General features: G+C 44.4%; 1 protein-coding gene across 1 annotated transcript; it reads right to left on the bottom strand.

Moving 5' to 3' along the window:
• Positions 1-1,567: 1,567 nt before the first annotated feature.
• Positions 1,568-13,283, bottom strand: LOC138982179 (nucleolar protein 16-like). The gene is made up of 5 exons (XM_070355405.1): positions 13,133-13,283; positions 5,953-6,061; positions 4,240-4,324; positions 3,358-3,464; positions 1,568-3,108 (listed from the first exon to the last, which is right to left on the bottom strand). The coding sequence occupies exons 1-5, from the start codon at positions 13,225-13,227 to the stop codon at positions 2,980-2,982; spliced, it is 525 nt and encodes a 174-aa protein (XP_070211506.1). The 5' UTR covers positions 13,228-13,283; the 3' UTR covers positions 1,568-2,979.
• Between the last annotated feature and the right edge of the window lie 6,769 nt (positions 13,284-20,052).

Here is a 20,052-nt window from a genome sequence, read left to right as displayed (position 1 = left end):
CGTTCAGCTGAACTGCTGTCTGCGTCTGAAGTCAGTGCATTCCCACCCCAGCACTCGCGTGAACCCATAACAGTATCATGGGTCGCGTTTGATTGGCTGTCGATCTCCGACGATTATCGCCTAGGCTTAATTATTCACCGATGGCGGTTTGCGGGTTGTTTTGATTGGCTGCCGATCTCCAAACGCCGAAGGTGAAAAATGTAGCATCATGGCGTCTGGATTCCGTATTGTTTTGTCGGCTGTGGAAGCTCTTACGATCGACGACCAAAGTGTGAAAAACAAGTGGAAAGCCAACTGGCTGTCAGAAGAAGTGACTGTCATTATCAACAAGAAAGAAAGGCGCCAGCTCATTGGCGACAGTATCGCCAAGATATCCATTCCCGGTCAGGCCGTGTGCACGTGGTGCGACAACGGCCACTGCGTGGTGAAATACGGACTTGGTGGAAAAAATGTGTTGGTTCTGAAAGTTTTCAAGTAAGTTTTGTGTGTGTGTGATTGTTATAAATTACACTTTTGTTTAACATCTAAAACATATTATTCTTATGGTTTTTATGGCTTTTTAAAAAGGCATGATCTATTTTTTTGCTATCAGGAGAGGCCCCAAAATGGCCTTTATAATTCTAACATTAATTTTCCGTCAGGGGGGCTTTTGCCCCACTGAACCCCCTACCGGGGCGTTGCCCCTGGACCCCACCTTAGTTTCCTACTTTTGGAACATTTGCTGGTCTCATGTCTGTTAATAAACACACGGTTAATAAGGACAGCCGCTTTTAAAATACACTTTAGTCTGGTCCGGATTTATCACTATATGGCCCATGTAATAATCCTTCGGTTAATAAATACAAAAATCCGGTTAATAAAAACAGTTTGTTGGCGAAATTGGGTATTTTTTTCCGTGCTGGGACGCTCACTTAACACAAATTTTACAATGTATTGTCAAACACGGAGCGATATATACTCAGACGATGCAAGCATTTGCTGAAGCTTAGTGAGCAAAGTTCAGCAAAAATTGTGATTTAGGGGGGAAACGAGATCACAAGAATTAGATCACGTTTGCATTCTCTCATTGCATTCTCTCCAATACACGTATAAAGCTCGCAGTTTTGAACATGGCGTCCAAGGGCACAAAGAGAAAAACAGAAATGACGGTGCAAGACAAGGTTAACTTCTTGATCGCTTCCATAGTCTGACAACAAAGAGTGTTCGGGAAGCTGTAACATTTTTGGACGTCTCGCATTCGTTTCTGTACCAATCGATAAAAAATGAAAAGGAAATTCGGGCTTCGGTTGCAGAAGGGTCAACGCCAAAGCAACGAATAAGACAAAGAAGTGGGAAAGACAAAGAGACTGATCGCTTCCTTCACAGGAGAGGAAATTCATTTTTTTTCTGTTTGATTTTGTTTTTTTAAATTCGGTTAATAAAAACTTTGGTTAATAAATACAAATTTGCCCAGTCCCGATGTGTTTTTATTAAGCGGAGTCTACTGTACTGTAAGTAACCCGTCCTTTTTTCTCACAACACTTTCTCTTCACACATCCACACCCCTCTTATAAAAACAACAACAGTCCAAGCAATGTTTCATTATTGAATCTCATACATTTTACCTTACACACAGAGTACATACAGCACCCACACCATTCATAAGTGTACAGTCGAACCGCCCTCTTATGAACCCCGGTTAAAAACTTCCCCTCATTTTAACTCATTCAAGGCGCGTCTAAATTTCCCCTGTGTTCCCTGCCAACGCGCGATTTAGAGCTATTTTGAAAAAAATATTAAAAATCAACAACACAAGATAACCTTACATACCTTAATGTTTTTGCAAAGTTTGGAACTTACTCTTTTAGAAAATATATGAAACATTTGAAAGTACATACCTTTTGTTGTCTTCATATCCAATTTGAAGCAAAAAAACAAAACTTTTTTGTTCTTGAATGAAACACCAGTAACTCACTGCTGCAGTACTTTTTCTCACAAAATCAAGCTGATATGCACTGTTTCAAATGTCAAGAGTGTTGCTGGTGAATCAGAGTGTTGCTGGTGAATCAGAAACAAAAATTACTGTTAAATAGACTTGAACTGGTGAGTGTCAAGCATAATTTCCCTGTGTTCCCTCAAATCGCACGATTTTGACCCATTTTTAAAAAAATAATAAAAATCAACAACACAAAATAACCTTACCCACCTTACATTTTTGCAAAGTTTGAAACTTGCTCTTTTACAAAATATATGAAACATTTGAAAGAACATACCTTTTGTTGTCTTCACATCCAGTCAAACTACCTCTTTGAAGCAAAAGACAAACAACTTTCTACGTCATGGGTTCATCATACACAATGTCATGATCGACACTTTCATTGCCCGAATCATCACCCAAATGATCGTCCATTGGCACAAACTCGTCACCAGAATCTAAAATATCATCTCCACTATCATCATCACTAAGGTCAAGATCAGAACCGTACTGAATAACAAGTTCTAGCACTCTTTTCAAGTTACTACGCCTTGTCAGCAGAACGATCCGCCATCTTGGAAAAGTCAGGACACGTGGGTCGCACACCGTCAATAAAATCAAATTAATCCCAACAATTGAAGGGAAGGAACTGTTTACAGTGAATGGTTCCACTGTAGACAGATGGAAGTTCATTGCAGGGGTTGTTTCCCTTGGTCAGCAGGACCGTTTACACCGTTAAAAATTCGTGATATCCGTCGGAACTCAAGTGCCGGCACGCGGCCAACGCTAAACACAGGTGTCGGACTTCCAGTTCCGACACGCAGCAAATGAGTTAAGTCCTTGTCTCTTCAGAGTTTCTGTTCGAAGTCTGAAAATTTACTTTCATTTTTAAGACTTTCGTCGCTTTTTTTGGTGGTATTAAAATGGAGGTTCCACTGTACATCAAACAACAAGCTGACTTCTAACCATAGATGTATCACATACATGTGTCCACTCACGCACACACACCACACATTTAAGATCTGTCATGCTGATGATGCCTTGGATGCTAGGTATGCATTATACTGTTCAGGTATGCTGCGGAACACCCTGATCTTGCGAGCAATTTGTTTGGGGGTGTCCTGGTAATAGTTTTCTGCGTCACGGGCCATTGCCTGAAACAGAGCAAGCCTTATTTTTAGAAATGTATTACAGACACTAAAAAGTTCAAAGCTAATGCTATTCGACTGTTGAAAGAAGGCTTTGGTAGTCTTTACTCACTTGCTACTAGTCTGGCATAAGACATCTTGAGTTTTAACCAAAAAAAGTTTAAAAGAGACTGTATTTTCAGGACAAAAAAACATGCATAAATAAAGGAAGAAAAAAGAAAGAAAGAAACAACATTTCAGAAACAGCATGCTCACCTTATAATCCTCTCCATATCTCTCCATCATGGAGATGCAAAATGCGGTATCAGGTTCCGAAAGCTTCAAGCGTCTTTGTTCCGGGATAGCTGCTTCTGCCTCCAGTTCTGAAAACACACACACATAAAAAAAAACAGTGTCGCATTTACTTAGTTTGCATAGTTAATATTGGCTCTGGTGACAATAATTACATGCACATTTATGCAGTGCTGTTATTAAAAGACATGTCTTGAATCAAGTTACAGTGCCCTTTCTTGCAAGTGTCGTTTCATAAAAGATATTCTGGTTAAAGCCAATAAAGGGACTCACCCATTCCCCCCCCCCCCCCCCGCAATGGGTTGAAAAAGTAAAAAAGTTAATCGATATGAAATTTGAACTGAAGTAATACAGTAGCATCACATACCTGAAAAGCTGTAACTTTCTACAACTTTGTGTTTGGAATGTAAATCCTGAGAGAAAAGCATAACGACAAGGTACCAAATCCTAAAGTTGTGTGGCTCACATATGCTCCCGAAACAGATTTCATTATCAGTGTATGAAGCATATTCAAGGAATCCACAGCATGTGTGTTTGGATAAAAAATACAATAATTACCACCACCCCTCCCCCCACACACTTTTTGTGAGTTCACTAACATTACTATGATTAGGCTCTACCTGTCATTTCTGTGTCCATACTGCCACATCATAGCGTATCCTTGCCAAGCATCTGCATAAAACTTAATTCAGTAACAGTAAATGCACTAGCACTGTAGCAGTCCAAAAGGCATACGGGGTTAGACTGGACTAAAACACCTAAGCAGATGCACCTTGTACTTGTAGGCTCAAGAATACAGTTTTATACAAAGCAGTGAAATTACTTCCAAAATTCAGTAATGCATACCTGCAACAACATGCAACTTTTGTTTCTTCTGCTTTCCTTTCTTCTTTCCTGTGTCTTCTGTCATTTCTTTTGGACCCAGCAATTCCTGAAATTTGTTTTTTTTAAATGATTCAAACACATACACAGAAAAACAGGAATACTGACTCTTTGAAATTGAGGACAAATCACAGTTTGTTATTTGAATCTGAACTAAACTGCTACAAAAGTTGTAACACGCACGGACAAGTAGTCTGGGCACATTTAGACGCATGGTACATATGGATTAGGTGACCCCAAAAATGACACCCACAAAAATGCTTAAAACTTCTGCATGTGTTCAGCAAGGGTTTAAATCAGGAGAGTGTGGCTACAAGACCTTAGTCAAACCTCTTACTACTGTTGAGCTGATCCCTGAATTTGGAATATATTTTCAACAGAGCATAAAAGTCAGATCGTTCCACCTACAAATGTGAAACGTTGTGAAAAGATCATCCCTAAGCTGAAGTTAAATGTATATCAAATATGAAGTAATTCACTGAAAAAAATATAGCAGCTATTACTTATATTAGCCTTTTTGTAAGTGGCAGTTTTGGGGGGTCACCCTGTATGTACACACAAACACACATGTATGCACCCTCATTAATTCATTTTTCTCTCCATCAGATCAGATTCCAAATTTTAAAAAAACAACCATGACAGACCCGAAACATGTCACGTATTTCTAAACAGTACTTAAACGGAAGGCACACTCCGTAAGGAAGATGCCACGCTTACTACCTGCAGACCATTAACTTGCCTAGTTTTACGGCCTATGGCAACGCTCTAACGACTTGAAGGCCATAACCTCTGACCCAGTTGAGCAACTTACGCAACCATTGACTTCCAGTACGGTTACTATCTTCCTCGCGGAGTCGTCTTCCATTCAAGTACTTTTCACAAATATGTGACATGTTTCTCCTCGAACTTACCACATCATCGTTACTTCTCTGATGTTCCTTGCGTGATGCCACTTGTGGCTTAAGGCTAATTTAACGTCTACCCTGAGTGGCTTATTCTCTCTGGTACCATTGACTTCCAGTACGGTTACTATCTTCCTCGCGGAGTCGTCTTCCATTCAAGTACTTTTCACAAATATGTGACATGTTTCTCCTCGAACTTACCACATCATCGTTACTCCTTTCTTTCTTTTCTTTATTTGGTGTTTAACGTCGTTTTCAACCACGAAGGTTTTATCGCGACGGGGACGGGGGGGATGGGATAGAGCAACTTGTTAATTGTTTCTTGTTCACAAAAGCACTAATCAAAAAATTGCCCCAGGGGCTTGCAACGTAGTACAATATATGACCTTACTGGGAGAATGCAAGTTTCCAGTACAAAGGACTTAACATTTCTTACATACTGCTTGACTAAAATCTTTACAAACATTGACTATATTCTATACAAGAAACACTTAACAAGGGTAAAAGGAGAAACAGAATCCGTTAGTCGCCTCTTACGACATGCTGGGGAGCATCGGGTAAATCTTCCCCCTAACCCGCGGGGGGGGATCGTTACTCCTCTGATGTTCCTTGCGTGATGCCACTTGTGGCTTAAGCTAATTTAACGTCTACCCTGAGTGGCTTATTCTCTCTGGTACCCCTATCAGTAGAAATGAATGCAGCCAAAGGCACTAATGGCAAGGTCACACAGGGCCTATACATTTTACTTATTACATTTCAGTTTTCATAAGCTTACTTTGGCTGTGGGAATGTGGATACTCTTGTTTGGGTTCGCTGACAGGCCCATCTCCTGAAGGTTGGACAGCATGCTCTTTTTCTCATCCCAGGCCTGCCGGATTTGTTTACTGCAGACAAACAGTTTCACATCATTAACAGAATATAACACATTTCTTGCATGCACAGTGCATTTGAATCAGTTTAAATTCTCTAATAAATGAAGTGTTTTTACAAAAAAATTTAGCTTTACATTCAACTACTAGCCAGCACTACCCCAACACTATGAGCTGCATTCCTTCTTTTCCATAGAATGCTTACTCGCAATAAAGACATGTGTGGTGTGCGGGTAATCAGCACAACACTGCCTCAACTTTACTTTAGCTGGTTAAATGACAAAAATGTCAACCACAATAATGACATTATTAGTATTATCAGAGAATTGTTTCAGTGTACAGTAGTTGTAGTACTACTACTAGTAGTAGTAGCTGTCAGACAAGGACACCTTTGGGTCTTACATGTATTGCCCTGTGTTAGAACTTAGAATAGAATACTTTAGTTAACAAACCATCAGATGAACTTTATTTTGTAGGTGTGATCTTATATATTATACCTGTTTTAGTGGCATATTATTTCTATCTATTCAAAACATACGTGTTCCTGGGAGTTGCAGGCAATGAGCGTAGAAGAAGAAAAAACTGAGAAAGACAAAGATTAGAGAGAGACGAGGGGCCCGTAACAGGCATTTTTGGGGTACCTACTTATTTTCTCCGAAAACACCATCTAAAATAACTAAATCTATCTTCAAAGTGAAGTTTTGCACGTGCCTGTGAGAAGTCATGCCTGATTCATGCTACATGCACCCTTATTTTTCTGTTTAGAGCCGGATTTTTGAAGAAGTTGATGCAACATTTTCAATGCAAGGGATGTAACTCTTGTTAACATAAAACCCACAAGTATTGATGACGTCATACACACATGGATACGTACACGCTCGCGCACGTAAATGGATAACTTTCATCAGTGATAAAACAAAAGATTATCTTTTTTCTGTTGAAAACCATGTTCAAATCATAAATGAAAACAACAATGACGCTCACATCGTCTGCTTTCAGTGTTTTTGTGCCTTCCTTCAATTACTTCCGCTCCTCCGTAAATCCTCACACGAACACGAAAACAAAACCATGAAGAACAGTGAAAGTTGCGGATTTGAGTTATAATTTCAATCAAACATGTCAATAAAACATGATCTAAGGACGAATCGAAAATTTCAAAACTAAATTTTCATTTAATTAATATACTTACTCAACTCACATAAATGGCATTAACTTCAGTTCATTGCTAAGATATTGAAGTAGTACTCGACCCTGGTAAGGGGGGAAGTAACTCCCTAAGAAAAACAATCCGTAGTCAAGGACGGGAGTCACCTCCCCTACCGGTAACCCGCACATGCGCGGTCCTGCTACCGGCCGTCATTCCCCCACGGAAACACACACCTGTAACACATATAATGTTAGCGGGGATGGATGGGAGGGTATAAACGATGTGAGTTGAGTAAGTATATTAATTAAATGAAAATTTAGTTTTGAAATTTTCGATTCAATCACATATTCTTACCTCAACTCACATAAATGGCAGATTGCACATAAAGGCGGTGGGATACTCACATTAATCTCTTGGAAGTATCTGGCCTGCGGCAACCATAGCTGGGAGGCAGTTGGTACCGTCCGGATGAGTGCTGGCAATGCCCCGGAGGTAGTAGCTGAGGAAGACATCATGAGTCGTCCAGTATGCAGCTTTGAGGACGTCTGACATCCTTCCAGACTTGAGGACAGCTAAGGAAGTTGCCCACGCTCAAGCCTCGTGCGTACGAGGTGATCGAGGAGGAAGGACTGACTGCCCCCCCCCCCTTTTTGTGTCTGCCACCACTGATAAGCATGCCTTATAAGTGTGGAAGACCATCTGAAAAGCGTGGTTTTTGCAAAGTCTTTATTTCGGGCTGAAATGATCGAAATAAACAACAACTTCGGAGCTGATGCTCGAAACGGAGCGGTGCGCGACAAGTAAGCCTTAAGCGCGCGTACCGGGCAGTTAGAAAAATGCGGATCGCCGGGGGCTAAAAATGTCCCGGAGAGGCCAAATGGAAATGATCGGTGAAAGAGGACCAGGTTTTGATTCTTGGCGAGAAAATCGGGACGGACACGCAGTGAAACCGAGCCGTCTCTTCCGAAAGTGATATCCCGGTCTAGGCCTGAGAGGCCGTGGATCTCACTGCCCCTCCGCGCGGAAGCGAGCAGTATGAGCATAAGAGTTTTGCGCGTAAGGTCAGAGAGACTAGCGTCTTGTAAAGGTTCAAAAGCACTAGAACGGAGAAATTCGAGTACTAGAAGAACGTCCCAAGCCGGGACAGAAGTTCTCTCCGTTGCAGAACTGAGGGCCGCGCCCTTTAGCACACTCGCGATAACTCCCCCGAGGGAGATGGAGCGTCCAAGTCGCTTAAAAGTAACAGAGATGGCTGAGCGGCGAGCGCGCAAAGCGGACGCGGCGCGTCCCCGAGCGGAGAGCCATGCCAGATGGTTTGCGACCTGCATTGATCGCAGGGCGACCGGGACAACATTGTTAGCCGCAAACCATCGAGTCCAAGCCAGCCATTGTGACTTAGTAGACAGAGGAGGTGGTCTGTGAGCCTTCTGGCCTAAGTCCAAAAGCGAAAACGGAGGCGCCTGAGCACCCCAGTGATCTCCGAACCCTCTCCAGGCGTGAGGATCCAGGCCCTAGGGGCGATGTGCAGAGTCCCCGTTCTGGGCTGGAAAAGCTCCCCTCGCCGGCGGCCGAGCGGGATTGGCGGGCCGCTGGCGAGCCGCATGGGGTCCGGGAACTAATGCTGACTGGGCCAGCGCGGTGCCACGAGAAGGAGATGAAGCCGCTCCAAGTCGGCTTTAGGCTGAACCCTTCCGATGAGTGGAGTGGGAGGGAAGGCGTAAGCCTCTAGCCCTGCCCCGCTGATCGTCATCGCGTCGATCTGCCAAGCTTCCGGGCCCGGGAACAGACACAACGATCGGGAGGCGACGTGAAAATCTCGTGGCGAAAAGGACGACCATCGGACGCTCTACCTGCGCCCAAAGAAGGAGGAGCGCCTGATGGGTGATGGTCCACTCCGTGTGGAGGATCTGGAAGGAACGGCTGATGACGTCGGCAAGGACGTTCAGGCAGCCGGGCAGATAGCGAGCCGAGATCAGGATCTAAGAAAGAGTCTCGCATGCTCGGCTGGACCACAGCCGAGATCGGGACCCGCCCTGTTTGTTGGAATAAGCAGAGACCGCCGTGTTGTCGTAAAGAAACAACAAATGGGTGCCTTGGAAAGCGGAGAGAAAGTGATGAAACAGAAGCCAAGGAGTGTTCATCCACTGAGGCGTGGTCTGCTGCAACCAGACCCCGAAACGGAACTGAGACGTCCCAGCCGTGTGACGTCGGATTCCAGACTGAACTGAGCGTCGCCTGAAAAGGGCGCGCCTGCAGTTTGCATAAACGACGTTGAGTGGGACGGACTGCCCACTCCCGTGAATCGAACACCATGCCTTGGTGCAACACCCCGGGGACAACCAAAATTCTGCCGTAAAGTCCCAAGAAGGGGTGGCCGAGAAACTCCTCTATAGCCTGCTTCCGCAGAAAGAGAAGGATTTCCGCCTGTAACGTCTCCTGAGCGTCTGGGCTGACCGGAAACCGGAAGTTGGCCGGCGCCCTGGACGAAGGGGCTTTGCCTTCCTGCCAAGGAAGGCGGAACCCCGATCGAATCACCCCCATGCTCCGTAGGCTGCTTGTCCGAGACAGCCAAGCTGGCAGGACCCGGAAGAGGCCGCCTGCTACCAAAAGGGTAGAGGCTGGGGGGGGGGTGACTGGATCGGGGGTGGCTCATTGGGGGTTGGGCTTGCGCCCAGACCCCCGCTTCCCGAAGGAAGGTTTACGCTGGTAAGGACGGGACCGTGACCCACCCCTACCTGCGCGAGACGACTGCTGCCCAGAAGAGCTGTCTGGCGCTGACGCAGAACTCCGTGGTTTGTTGCTGTGCTGCTTAAGAGCGAGTTCCGTCAGTTGCACCACATGTTGGTCACGAGTTTCCTCAGTTTGCTGCCGAAGGGCATCCAAAGAGCGTGACCCCAGCAACGCACCCTCTGAAAAGGGAGAGACTCTCAAAGAGTCTATGGTGGCCTTATCCGTCAGGCGAGAGCCGTTGAGAAAAGCCTCGCGCCTCCAGAACACCACCTGAGAGTAGAGCCGAGCAGCAAGCGTCATCTGACTGTCAGTGACCTTCGCCAGCGCCGCCAGGAGCATGGCAGCATCAGTCTCAATAGCATCGTCACGAAACCTAAAAGGCTCGATGGACGAAGCGATGGCTCTCGTGAGAGACCGGATGAGCGTTTCCGCTAAAGAGGTCAGTTCAAGGGAAGAACGCCCGCTTTCCTCCAGCCCGAGTAGACTCTGTTCCGTACAAACGGAAGTCCTATCTCGGCTATAACCATCCTGCCGCAAGCGAGCCAGTTCCGGAGTCACCGGAAGTGGAGCTGTGGGCAGCGAAAAAGAGGAGAGAAGAGAATGTGGCCTGCTAGGCAGCCGCGATCTTCTTGAGTTGGCTGGGAGGCCGCCGCTTGCCTGAGCCGAGGTTAACCAAGGCTGGGCAGAAGGGGGGGCTTCCCCATGAGCAGCCAAAAGAGGGTAGGGTGTGTTAGCGTCCGCCAACACCTGAGCCATCACAAACGGGACGGAAGGAGATTCCATGAAACGGAACTTCGCCCTCGTGTCCCCCGCGCCCGCAAAGTCTGCCAAAGCAGAAGGAGGGGGTGCGACAACAGTAGAGTCGGCGGAGACACCCTCAGGGAAGTACCGTGAGGTTATCTCCGCAGCCAACTCCAGAGTAGGGCCCAGCTTATTGGGAATCCGTAAGGGGGTAACGGATTCGGAACGATCCTCATCCCCTTCCTGTTCCTCTCCAAAACCTTCCTGATCTCCATCAGAAGGAGGGTCCGGTAAACCGGAAACCCACCCGTCCACGGAAGCGGAAGTGGCTAGAGTCGGTTGAACAATAGACGGAAGCGCCGCAAACTGTCCACCAACAGCACCGCCGACAACCGGAACCGCCGCGGCGGAACCGGAAGTCGGGGCCGGAAGTCGATGCGTAACCAGGGACGGGATAGCAGGGACACTGCCACCGGAACCACTAGCCCGCTGTCCTCCACCGGAAGTGCCTGCCACAGCACAACCGGAAGTCGAGGACGACAATCCGCGGGCAGGCCCGACCGGAAGCCCCGAGGGGCAACCAGAGGAGCCTACCCCCTGCGAACTCCAACCAGGAACGGCGGCAGCCGAACCAAGAGCTACAGGTCGATGACCGCCGACAGAATCTTGTAGGCCAGAGCTGGGCAAACAAGACGCTGCTGCCTGCCCCCCAGAGGCCGGGACAGCCGAAACTGATCCCAGGGGGGCAGGCTGGCGCGCTACGCCGCTCCCTAGCGCACCCGCCACGTGATGGACGGTGTACTGCCGGGGAGGAGCCGTCTGCGAACCCGGCAACGCAAGAGCGTAACCCGGGCCCGCAGGCAAGTGTGAGCCCCCAAAAAGATGGGGACTCCCACAAACGCCGCCCAACGCCGAAGCGCTGGAACCGGGCGGCGCTAAGGCCGCGAACCCCCCTGACAAGGCAGGGGAATCCGCAACCGAACCAGAAAAATCCGGCCCGAGATCGGCCGACGTGATCGTCGCGGACGGCCGCAGCCTAGAAAGAGAAGCCACCCCCCCCACGCCAGGCGGGAGGGGAGCGACAGGCCTTTCAGCCGAATGTAAGGCAACTAAGTCATGTTTCAGAGTAGCGAACATAGCCAGAATTTCTTCCCGCGACACGGACTCGCTAGACCGTGGCGTCTGCGAGCGCGAGAGAGGAGAAGTAGAACGTTCCCGCGTAGGGAAAACCGGTGACGGTGACGTAGAGTCGAGCGAAACCCGTTCTGTCTTCTTAGTCACCGGGTCAGTAACCAGAATTAAAGAAGTAGGCTGTGAAGAAGACACAGAGGCACGCGTCTTTGATTTAGACTTAGACTTGTCTTTATCCTTCTCTTTTCCCGGTGAAGAGAGTAGGGAAACAAGTTTGCCCTTGCTTTTTGAGTTTTTGTCCGCCATTTGCAATATCGAACACGCGCACGTGGAGATGAATTACAACAGCGAAAATACTCAAACGAACGAAAATACTCGAACGAACGCAGCGAAGAGATAGTGAAACGATCTTACCTAAAGATAGCAACGCAAAGACCAGGGTCAAATGGCCTTCCACAAAAGGCCAAGGCAAAAAATATGCCGGAGTACAACAACACGTCTGTGCAGTAGTGTTGAAGTGGGTGGAATGACGGCCGGTAGCAGGACCGCGCATGTGCGGGTTACCGGTAGGGGAGGTGACTCCCGTCCTTGACTACGGATTGTTTTTCTTAGGGAGTTACTTCCCCCCTTACCAGGGTCGAGTACTACTTCAATATCTTAGCAATGAACTGAAGTTAATGCCATTTATGTGAGTTGAGGTAAGAATATGTGATTGAATGTCTAATTTCTAATGAGGTTTTCGGGGTTTTTTTAAGAAAAGTAGTACCACATTTTTTCTTCAGAATGATGTTTGCCCATCTTATTTTTAGTCACTTCTTTAAAAACACTCTAAACTAAAAGAAATAAGGGGGAAAGAAGAAGGCTACCAGGTATTCATCAGGCAAATTTTGCTAAAGTTGTTCACCTAAACTTTAAAGTTAACTTTCTAACAACACAATACAAAATCTCATACCTACTCTTAGGAACCCAGGCTGTTTATGAATTAAAAAAAAATGAATTGAAGTACAGCGATAAAGTGTTTTACGCCACTTTGGTTTGCAGAATCTGTGAAAGTGAACTAGTGATCTAGTGCGACTGAGAATCTCAGTGAGATTCTGAAGTTTCAAAATACCCGCATGGATAGGATGTGGATAATAAATTATCACCTCAATCAAAGAACCACTGATTAGTCATACTCATATACTGTTGCAAACTGCTGTCTTCTTCTTCAAAATCGTGAGGAAATCCCTGTACAGGGTAACTATCAATCATCAATTTGGTTGGTGCGCTTAATTTCCCCAGAAAGATAAAGTGGATAGTGTATCTATGCATTTAAGAGTGATATAGAACGTATTTACCAGTGAATGGTTGGCATTTTCTTCGATTTTGCCCATTCCTTTCGTCTATCTGTATTGTAGTTGTAAGACTTGTTCCTTTTCTTAGGTTTACCCATCGTTGTTTGTTGTCGATCGAGCACGCTTCCAAGCAAACGTGACCGGAAGTCGCAATGTTAATTGACACACATATCAAAGCCACAATTTCGCATTCAGTACATTTTTTTTAATCAATACTCTTTTGAAGTGTACGTGATTAATATTTTATTTCATTTATTAATACATCGTATGCAAATAAATCAGTTTAAAAATGCACCGTTTCAACACTGAACTCTTGTTACTTAAGTATATACGAAACTTTTCCAAGCGAGTATTCATTTGTTTTTATGTAATGGCATCCACGGGGTCAGACGTAGAGAAGGGCAAAAACATGGGACAAGAAGACTTTACTTACTTGCCTCCGCCACGAGAAGTTTTCTACAGAGAGGAGGGCGTGAAAGAAAAGTTCATCCGAAAAACAAAAGAAAATCCATTCGTCCCGTTAGGTAAGAAACAGCAGCCATCTCTCTCACGTTTCTCTCTGAGTCTCTCTCGACCTCTCTCTCTCTCTCTCTCGACTCTAGTCTCTCTGTCAGTCTCTCGATCTCTCTTCAAGTGCAACTTCTCACCATCCGGCTGATGAAAGCACAAAAAACTGTCCAACTTCAATCCAGAAATCATGAGGGTATGTTGAACTCGAGCCACTGGACTCTATTTTCATGCCGATATAATATTGCAATAGTGGGCTCTATTTTGTACCATATTCGGAGAAGCAGCTTGCTGTTACAGTTAGTGTTAACTAAAGCTACGATCACACGATAGTGATTCAATTGTAGGTTTTGTTAATTAAGAAACAATTGCCGATTGACTCGCAAGCTACAACCGGTCACAAGGCTAATTATGCATTGCTCGAGAGCAAACGCTTTTTGGAGAAGCGGGTTCTGCTAATGTTCAAACATCGCTCTGACCCTTTCTAAGAATACTTTTAACTTTAAGCATTAGGCCTTACTCAGTTACTGAGAGAGAAATCACGCAGACAGTTGCATCTGATGGTTACACGCCTAAAATGTCTCCTTTGTATCTATCTTCTAAGTAAGAATTAAGCTGTTCCGAAAACTATTGAATGGATGAAGAGACACTACCGTAAAATCCCTAGCAAACGCCCAGTATCTAGCAAACGCCCACCCCCCACTTTTGGCCAAAAGTTGTGCAGAGGGGTCACTACCTAGTAAACGCCCACCCCGTTTTTGTTTTTTTAAAATTAGTTTTACTTTTAAGACGGTCGGCCTCCTTTATCTACGATATGTGCACATTCATAATGATCGTGTGCGTGCATATGTGCGTGCGTGCATGTGTGTGTGTGTGTAAAAGTGAACAATTTACGTCTCATTAACAAAGAAAACATGTATTCTTACACAAACTGTTACCCTAAAAACCACGCATCTCCACACTTTTTGGGCACCGTTTTGTGAGAAAAGCTCGTATCAACATTCATTGAAGCGTGACGGCTTCATCTGACCACGAATTCTCAATTTCTTACCAGGAACCCACTTCTGGCATCACAAAGATTCATAAAATATTGGAATTTGATTTTGTGATTTTTTAATTCAGTTCTTTTCGTTTTTCTCAAAACAACAAAAATGACGATACGAGGTTTGGTTTGAACACCGACGTAACGTTCAACCATGCCGAAGCACACATCCTATACAGTGACATACAAACTGAAAGCCCTGAGATATCTTGAAAACGAAGCTGCAGGCTATGTTTCGGTATGTGCCCGCGAGTTTTCTGTTGACAAAAAAAGAATGAGAGAGTGGAGGGAACACAGAGACATAACAAAACAGCAATACGGGAAAGAAAAGGAAAAACGAAAGTTGTCTGAAGGACCGCCAGTTAGATCTCAAGAAGTTGACCAAGGTGTGATGAAATACTTGGAAGAGGATTTCTAAACAAGAGAAGAAACTGAATTGTGCTGAACTTATTCTAAGAATGAGAAGAATCAAGGTCACGTGTGTTCTTCTTTTTTTTTCTTTTTTTTCTATCACAGAATGTTGATCTTTATTTGTTTAAACAAGCGGTGTGTTTATTTTTCATTAGAATTGCATAAATCACATGGTTGTATCTTTTTCTTCTCTCGTGAAAATGTGATGACACTTTATCTTGCAAAGGGGTGTATACCTAGCAAACGCCCACCCCCTACTTTTACCCGAAATCTGTGCGGAGGGGGGGTGGGCGTTTGCTAGGGATTTTACGGTATTCGCTGCTATCTGACAGCTGCAACGGTGCATTCTGATTGATCCTCACCTGCGATTAACTCGCAGGAATAGAGTAAGTTATATCACTCGAAGCTATGAGAAACTCGCTTGCGAGTGACTAGTAACTCCATCAAAGCTCGATCTTGCGTGAAAATCGGCCCGTGTGACCGGGAAAATAGTAGTGCGTGACCGGGCTCTAAGTAAATGGGCATGGTTTCTTGATAGTCTGTAAGTTTAAGCAACTTTATTTAAAGCTTTGACGTGTGGCACTTTTCCATTATTATAATATAAGGTGCATCTCCTTATTGGTTGAATTTGCAAACCAAGGCAGCTGACTAGCTCGGATGTTTTCAGAGCAAGCACAATAAATTATAATAGCGCATGCATGATGCACGAAATTAAATTTAAGTTTAAAAGCATAGTTTGTGAGCTGATCAACTTGCCATGGTAATTGTTATAACTGTACAACGTTGTAACTTGTAGTTGTACTGTTTTAAAACCTTGAAATTGAAATCTGTTTCTGCAGATCCTTCACCAAATTGATACGGTGCAATTTATATTAATAATGATGACACATGCAGTGCATTTAAAATTTCAGTGTCACGGGCTTACAATTATGCGTGTGTTGTTGTTGTTTGTTGCAGGTGTCGTGATCACAACTTTTGCACTGAGTTATGGACTTTGGCAGATGAAGACAGGCAACAAACGAATGTCACAGAAAATGATGAGATTGAGAATTTTTGGCCAGGGCTTCACTGTTGTAGCAGTCCTGGCTGGTGTGGCATATGGTAACGCAGGCAAGAAGTAAATGGAATCAAGGATCTACTGGGGAGAAGCCTGTGACTGTGATGTTCAATGTCACAAGTGAATATAAAATGTAACAAAAGTGCGTATGGTAATTGGTTGCATTTGCAGGCACCATCCTGAGTATTCAGCATTTTTGTTAGAAGCAGCTTTGCACACAATGTGACAAAATTTGGCTGTAGTAAGCCACCACAGTGCAGTGAGTGTGTTTTGAAATTTGTGTATGGATACTATCCACTGGTCAGTGGGCTTTGGATACTGTAGACTGGTCAGTGTGCGTGCATGCTGATTGAATGATTTTGAACTTGAACTTGAACTTGAACTTGAACTTTACTATGTGGTAGGCTGTGTAGCCTTTACATAGGTCCTATTACTAGACTGTAGCATGCGTGGCGGGCTATTTTACAATCTAGACTAGGCAGGTAGGGTTGTACATAGAAGTACTGTGGCGCCAGAAATTGTCTATCCTGGTCTTAAAGCTGTTGACTGATGGCGCTGTTACTGCCTCTTCAGGCAAACTGTTCCAGGTGTTCACTACTCGCTGGGAGAAGTAATTGCTTCGTACGTTCAGTCTACAGTGGTCTTTGCCGAGTTTCAGAGAGTGGCCTCTAGTGTCTCTACTGCTGATGGGCTCAAAGTGGGGTCTGTCCGCTTCGTACATGCCGTGCACATACTTGAAGGTGTCTATCATGTCGCCCCGCAGGCGACGGTGTTCCAGGCTTGGAAGTTTCAGAGCTTTCAGCCTCTCACAGTAGGGCTCATCTTTCAGACCTGGAATGAGTTTGGTCGCTCTGCGTTGCACGTTCTCCACTTCAGCACATAGCGTCTTGTTGTGTGGCTGCCACACTGAGTGCCCGTATTCCAGCTTGGGTCGGACCAGACTCTTGTATAGTTGGATGAACATTTCCTCCGTCAGGTAGTCAAACGTTCTCCTGATGACGCCCACGATCTGGTTGGCCTTTCCAGAGACTATGCTGACGTGTTCTTTGAAGCTCAGTCTGTTGTCGACGTGCACACCCAAGTCTTTCTCCACTTCACTCTCCTGTAGCTCAATGTTGACATCCACTCCTCCCCTCTTCCCCTTCATAAAGTACTTTGCCTCGGACTTCTTGTTGCCGAGCTTCAAGGTGTGGCACTTATCTGGGTGGAAGCGGAGCAGCCAGTTGTCCGACCACTGTTGTAGACTGTCCAGGTCATGCTGTAGTGCCTCTGGCCCCCCCTCTGTGTCGCTGCGAGTGTAGACCTTCGTATCGTCGGCGAATAGGCGGACAGGACAGGAACACACCTCCGGCAGGTCGTTGATGTAGATGACGAAGAGTAGAGGCCCGCAAACACTGCCTTGCGGCACGCCGCTAGTAACTTTAGCTTGCTGTGAGGATGCTCCGTTGACTACTACGCACTGGGTTCTGTCCGTGAGGAATGACTCCACCCATCTTAGGACCTTTCCTTGGATTCCGTGGGCCGCAACTTTTGACAGCAGACGTTTGTGAGGCACCGAGTCGAACGCTTTCATGAAATCAGTGTAAATGATGTCCACACTCCCGCCATCGTCAAGAACCTCAGTCCAGGCATCCAAAACATCCAGGAGTTGAGTCACGCATGACCGACCTGCGACGATGAATGGAGTTGTTTCCAGCTTGAATCAGAGAGCGTACTGTACAAAGTTTGCATGAGTTTTGGGGCAAACAGCTGTCTGCAAAGATGGGAGTGTGTGTGGTGAAGCTTGCACACTCGGTGTATGCATGGCAAGTGCGAAACTGAAGACTTGTTATAGCCTTTTCAATTGTTCAGATCCTTCAATGATTTGTTTAGTTGTTATTGATTTAGTCTGGTGTGTTTTGAGATAAGTGCGCACTTGTGAGCTTGAGTATGTTTCAGAATGAATGGAAGAGACTTGAAGTGGTACAAAGTTCATGCTTGTGAGTTTGGGTAACTTTTGTTTATATTTATGTGTGTGTGAACGCTTAAAACAAACTTGGAGTCTTTATGATAGAATGGATTCATGAAGTGTGAATGCTGTGATACCTTGCAAGCAGTTGTTTTAGCAATACTTGCTGTGCACATTTAACTGTGTACATGTATGCATTCTGTTACCATTTCAAATTGAAAAAGCAAGTAAAACAAAACAATAAAAGATAACTGCAACCTGCAAATTCTTGAACTTGTGTTTACTTACGTTAAAAAGTGGACAAAGAAGGAGAGAGAAAGTGTGTGTTTATATCAGAGATGGATGTATGTTTTATTGCATGTTTTATTGTAGTACAGGTATATCATAGAGAGAGAGAGAGAGAGATTGTGTCTGTACAGAGTTCTTCTTTGCTGCTGGTGACAAAAGAAGGGAATCAGAGGTAAAAAAAATTAAGCAGCTTTAAGATTATCCAAATTTGGTTATTTATGTTCCAAAATACATCCTATTTTAACACGCAGGTAAAAAAAACAAGGCAGGGTGGCTTTGACCATGACCAGGGCTTGACAGGGACATTCTTTTTTAACTTTCTGAGCTTGGTTTTTGGCCCAAACATAACATATCTACATGTATATGTTTTTGGAATTAGAAAATGATCATAAACAATATAAAAAAATCTGTTTTGGATCGTTTAACAAAATTTTAATTTTAATTGGAATTTTCAGAATTTTTAATGATCAAACTTGTTAATTAATTGTTAAAGGCACAGTAAGCCTCCCGTAAACCATCACAGATACTGTCAGGCTTTTACACACAGTACAAACACCCTTCCATTTGAACGCTCACCAAACGACATTGTTGATAATATTGAATCAGTGATTAAATTATTTGCAGATGATACCAGCATGTATTTAAGCCTCGATGTTTTCGTAGAACTGAAATACTTAATTCTGATTTAGGTAAGATTGCAAATTGGGCCATTAAATGGAAAGTGAAATTTAATCAGTCGAAAACAGAGTTAATATCCTTTTCCGGTCAACGATGTATACAGAAATTTCCCCTTGTTTTTGGCGATGTAGCCCTCATAGAAAAAGAAAGTCATAAACATTTAGGTGTTATTTTTCAAGATAATTGTAAATGGGCCTTACACATACAGTCTATTGTGGCAACTTGTCGAGTACTTGTGGCTTGTTTAAAATCTTATAAATATAGGCTCAGTCGAAGATCCCTAGAAGCAATTTTACCTCATTTTGATTATTGCGATGTTGTGTGGGATAATTGTTCAAAGAAGCTTTCAGATGGGCTGGAGAAGCTGCAACTCGAATCCATTAGAATTATTTTTGGTGCTGATAAAGGCACTCCACACGAAAAATTGTATACAGAATCTGGCTTTATACCACTTACAGAGCGAAGACGTCGTCACAAATTAATGTTATATTATAAAATGGTCCACGGCAATGTACCAAATTACCTCAACGTTTTATTGCCACCTCTTGTTTCTGACCTAACTCCCTACCACCACAGACGCCCACTGGAGCGTAAGACTCCCCTGTGTAAATCAGATTTGTAAAGTCATCTTTTATTCCTTCTGCAACGAGTCTCTGGAATAAGTTGCCTGAAAATAATATACAACAATGTGATTCTGTTGGTCTGTTCAAGCGACATTTCACAGCTTTTGATAATTCAATTCCACTATATTACTATTCCCCAAATCGCAAAACTTCGCAATGAGTGATTTACAATATGATATGTTTAATCGCCACCTAGTAAACAACCCGGTATGTTCTTGTGGTTATTTTGCTGAAACTGTTCTTCATTATTTGTTATCATGTCCCCTGTTTAATGATGCAAGAACCGCAACAATCGGTACATTAGCTCCAGAATTTGTTATTATTGACACACTCCTGACAGGTGATTCAAACATTTCCATATTTGAAAAT

The sequence above is a fragment of the Littorina saxatilis genome, linkage group LG12 (genome assembly GCF_037325665.1).
Source record: "Littorina saxatilis isolate snail1 linkage group LG12, US_GU_Lsax_2.0, whole genome shotgun sequence".
In the NCBI taxonomy this organism is placed as follows: Eukaryota; Metazoa; Mollusca; class Gastropoda; order Littorinimorpha; family Littorinidae; genus Littorina; species Littorina saxatilis.
Note: the sequence above shows the minus strand (reverse complement) of the source record. Positions and strands in the feature narration are given on the sequence as shown.

Bases quoted from the DNA above. Each gene is read 5' to 3' on its own strand.
- LOC138982179 (XM_070355405.1), bottom strand. From the start codon at position 13,227: ATGGGTAAACCTAAGAAAAGGAACAAGTCTTACAACTACAATACAGAT. The intron at 3,465-4,239 runs GTATGCATTACT...GTGTGTTTTCAG, and splicing joins AAAGTTGCATGTTGTTGCAG to AACTGGAGGCAGAAGCAGCT. The intron at 3,109-3,357 runs GTGAGCATGCTG...GCTCTGTTTCAG, and splicing joins GATATGGAGAGGATTATAAG to GCAATGGCCCGTGACGCAGA.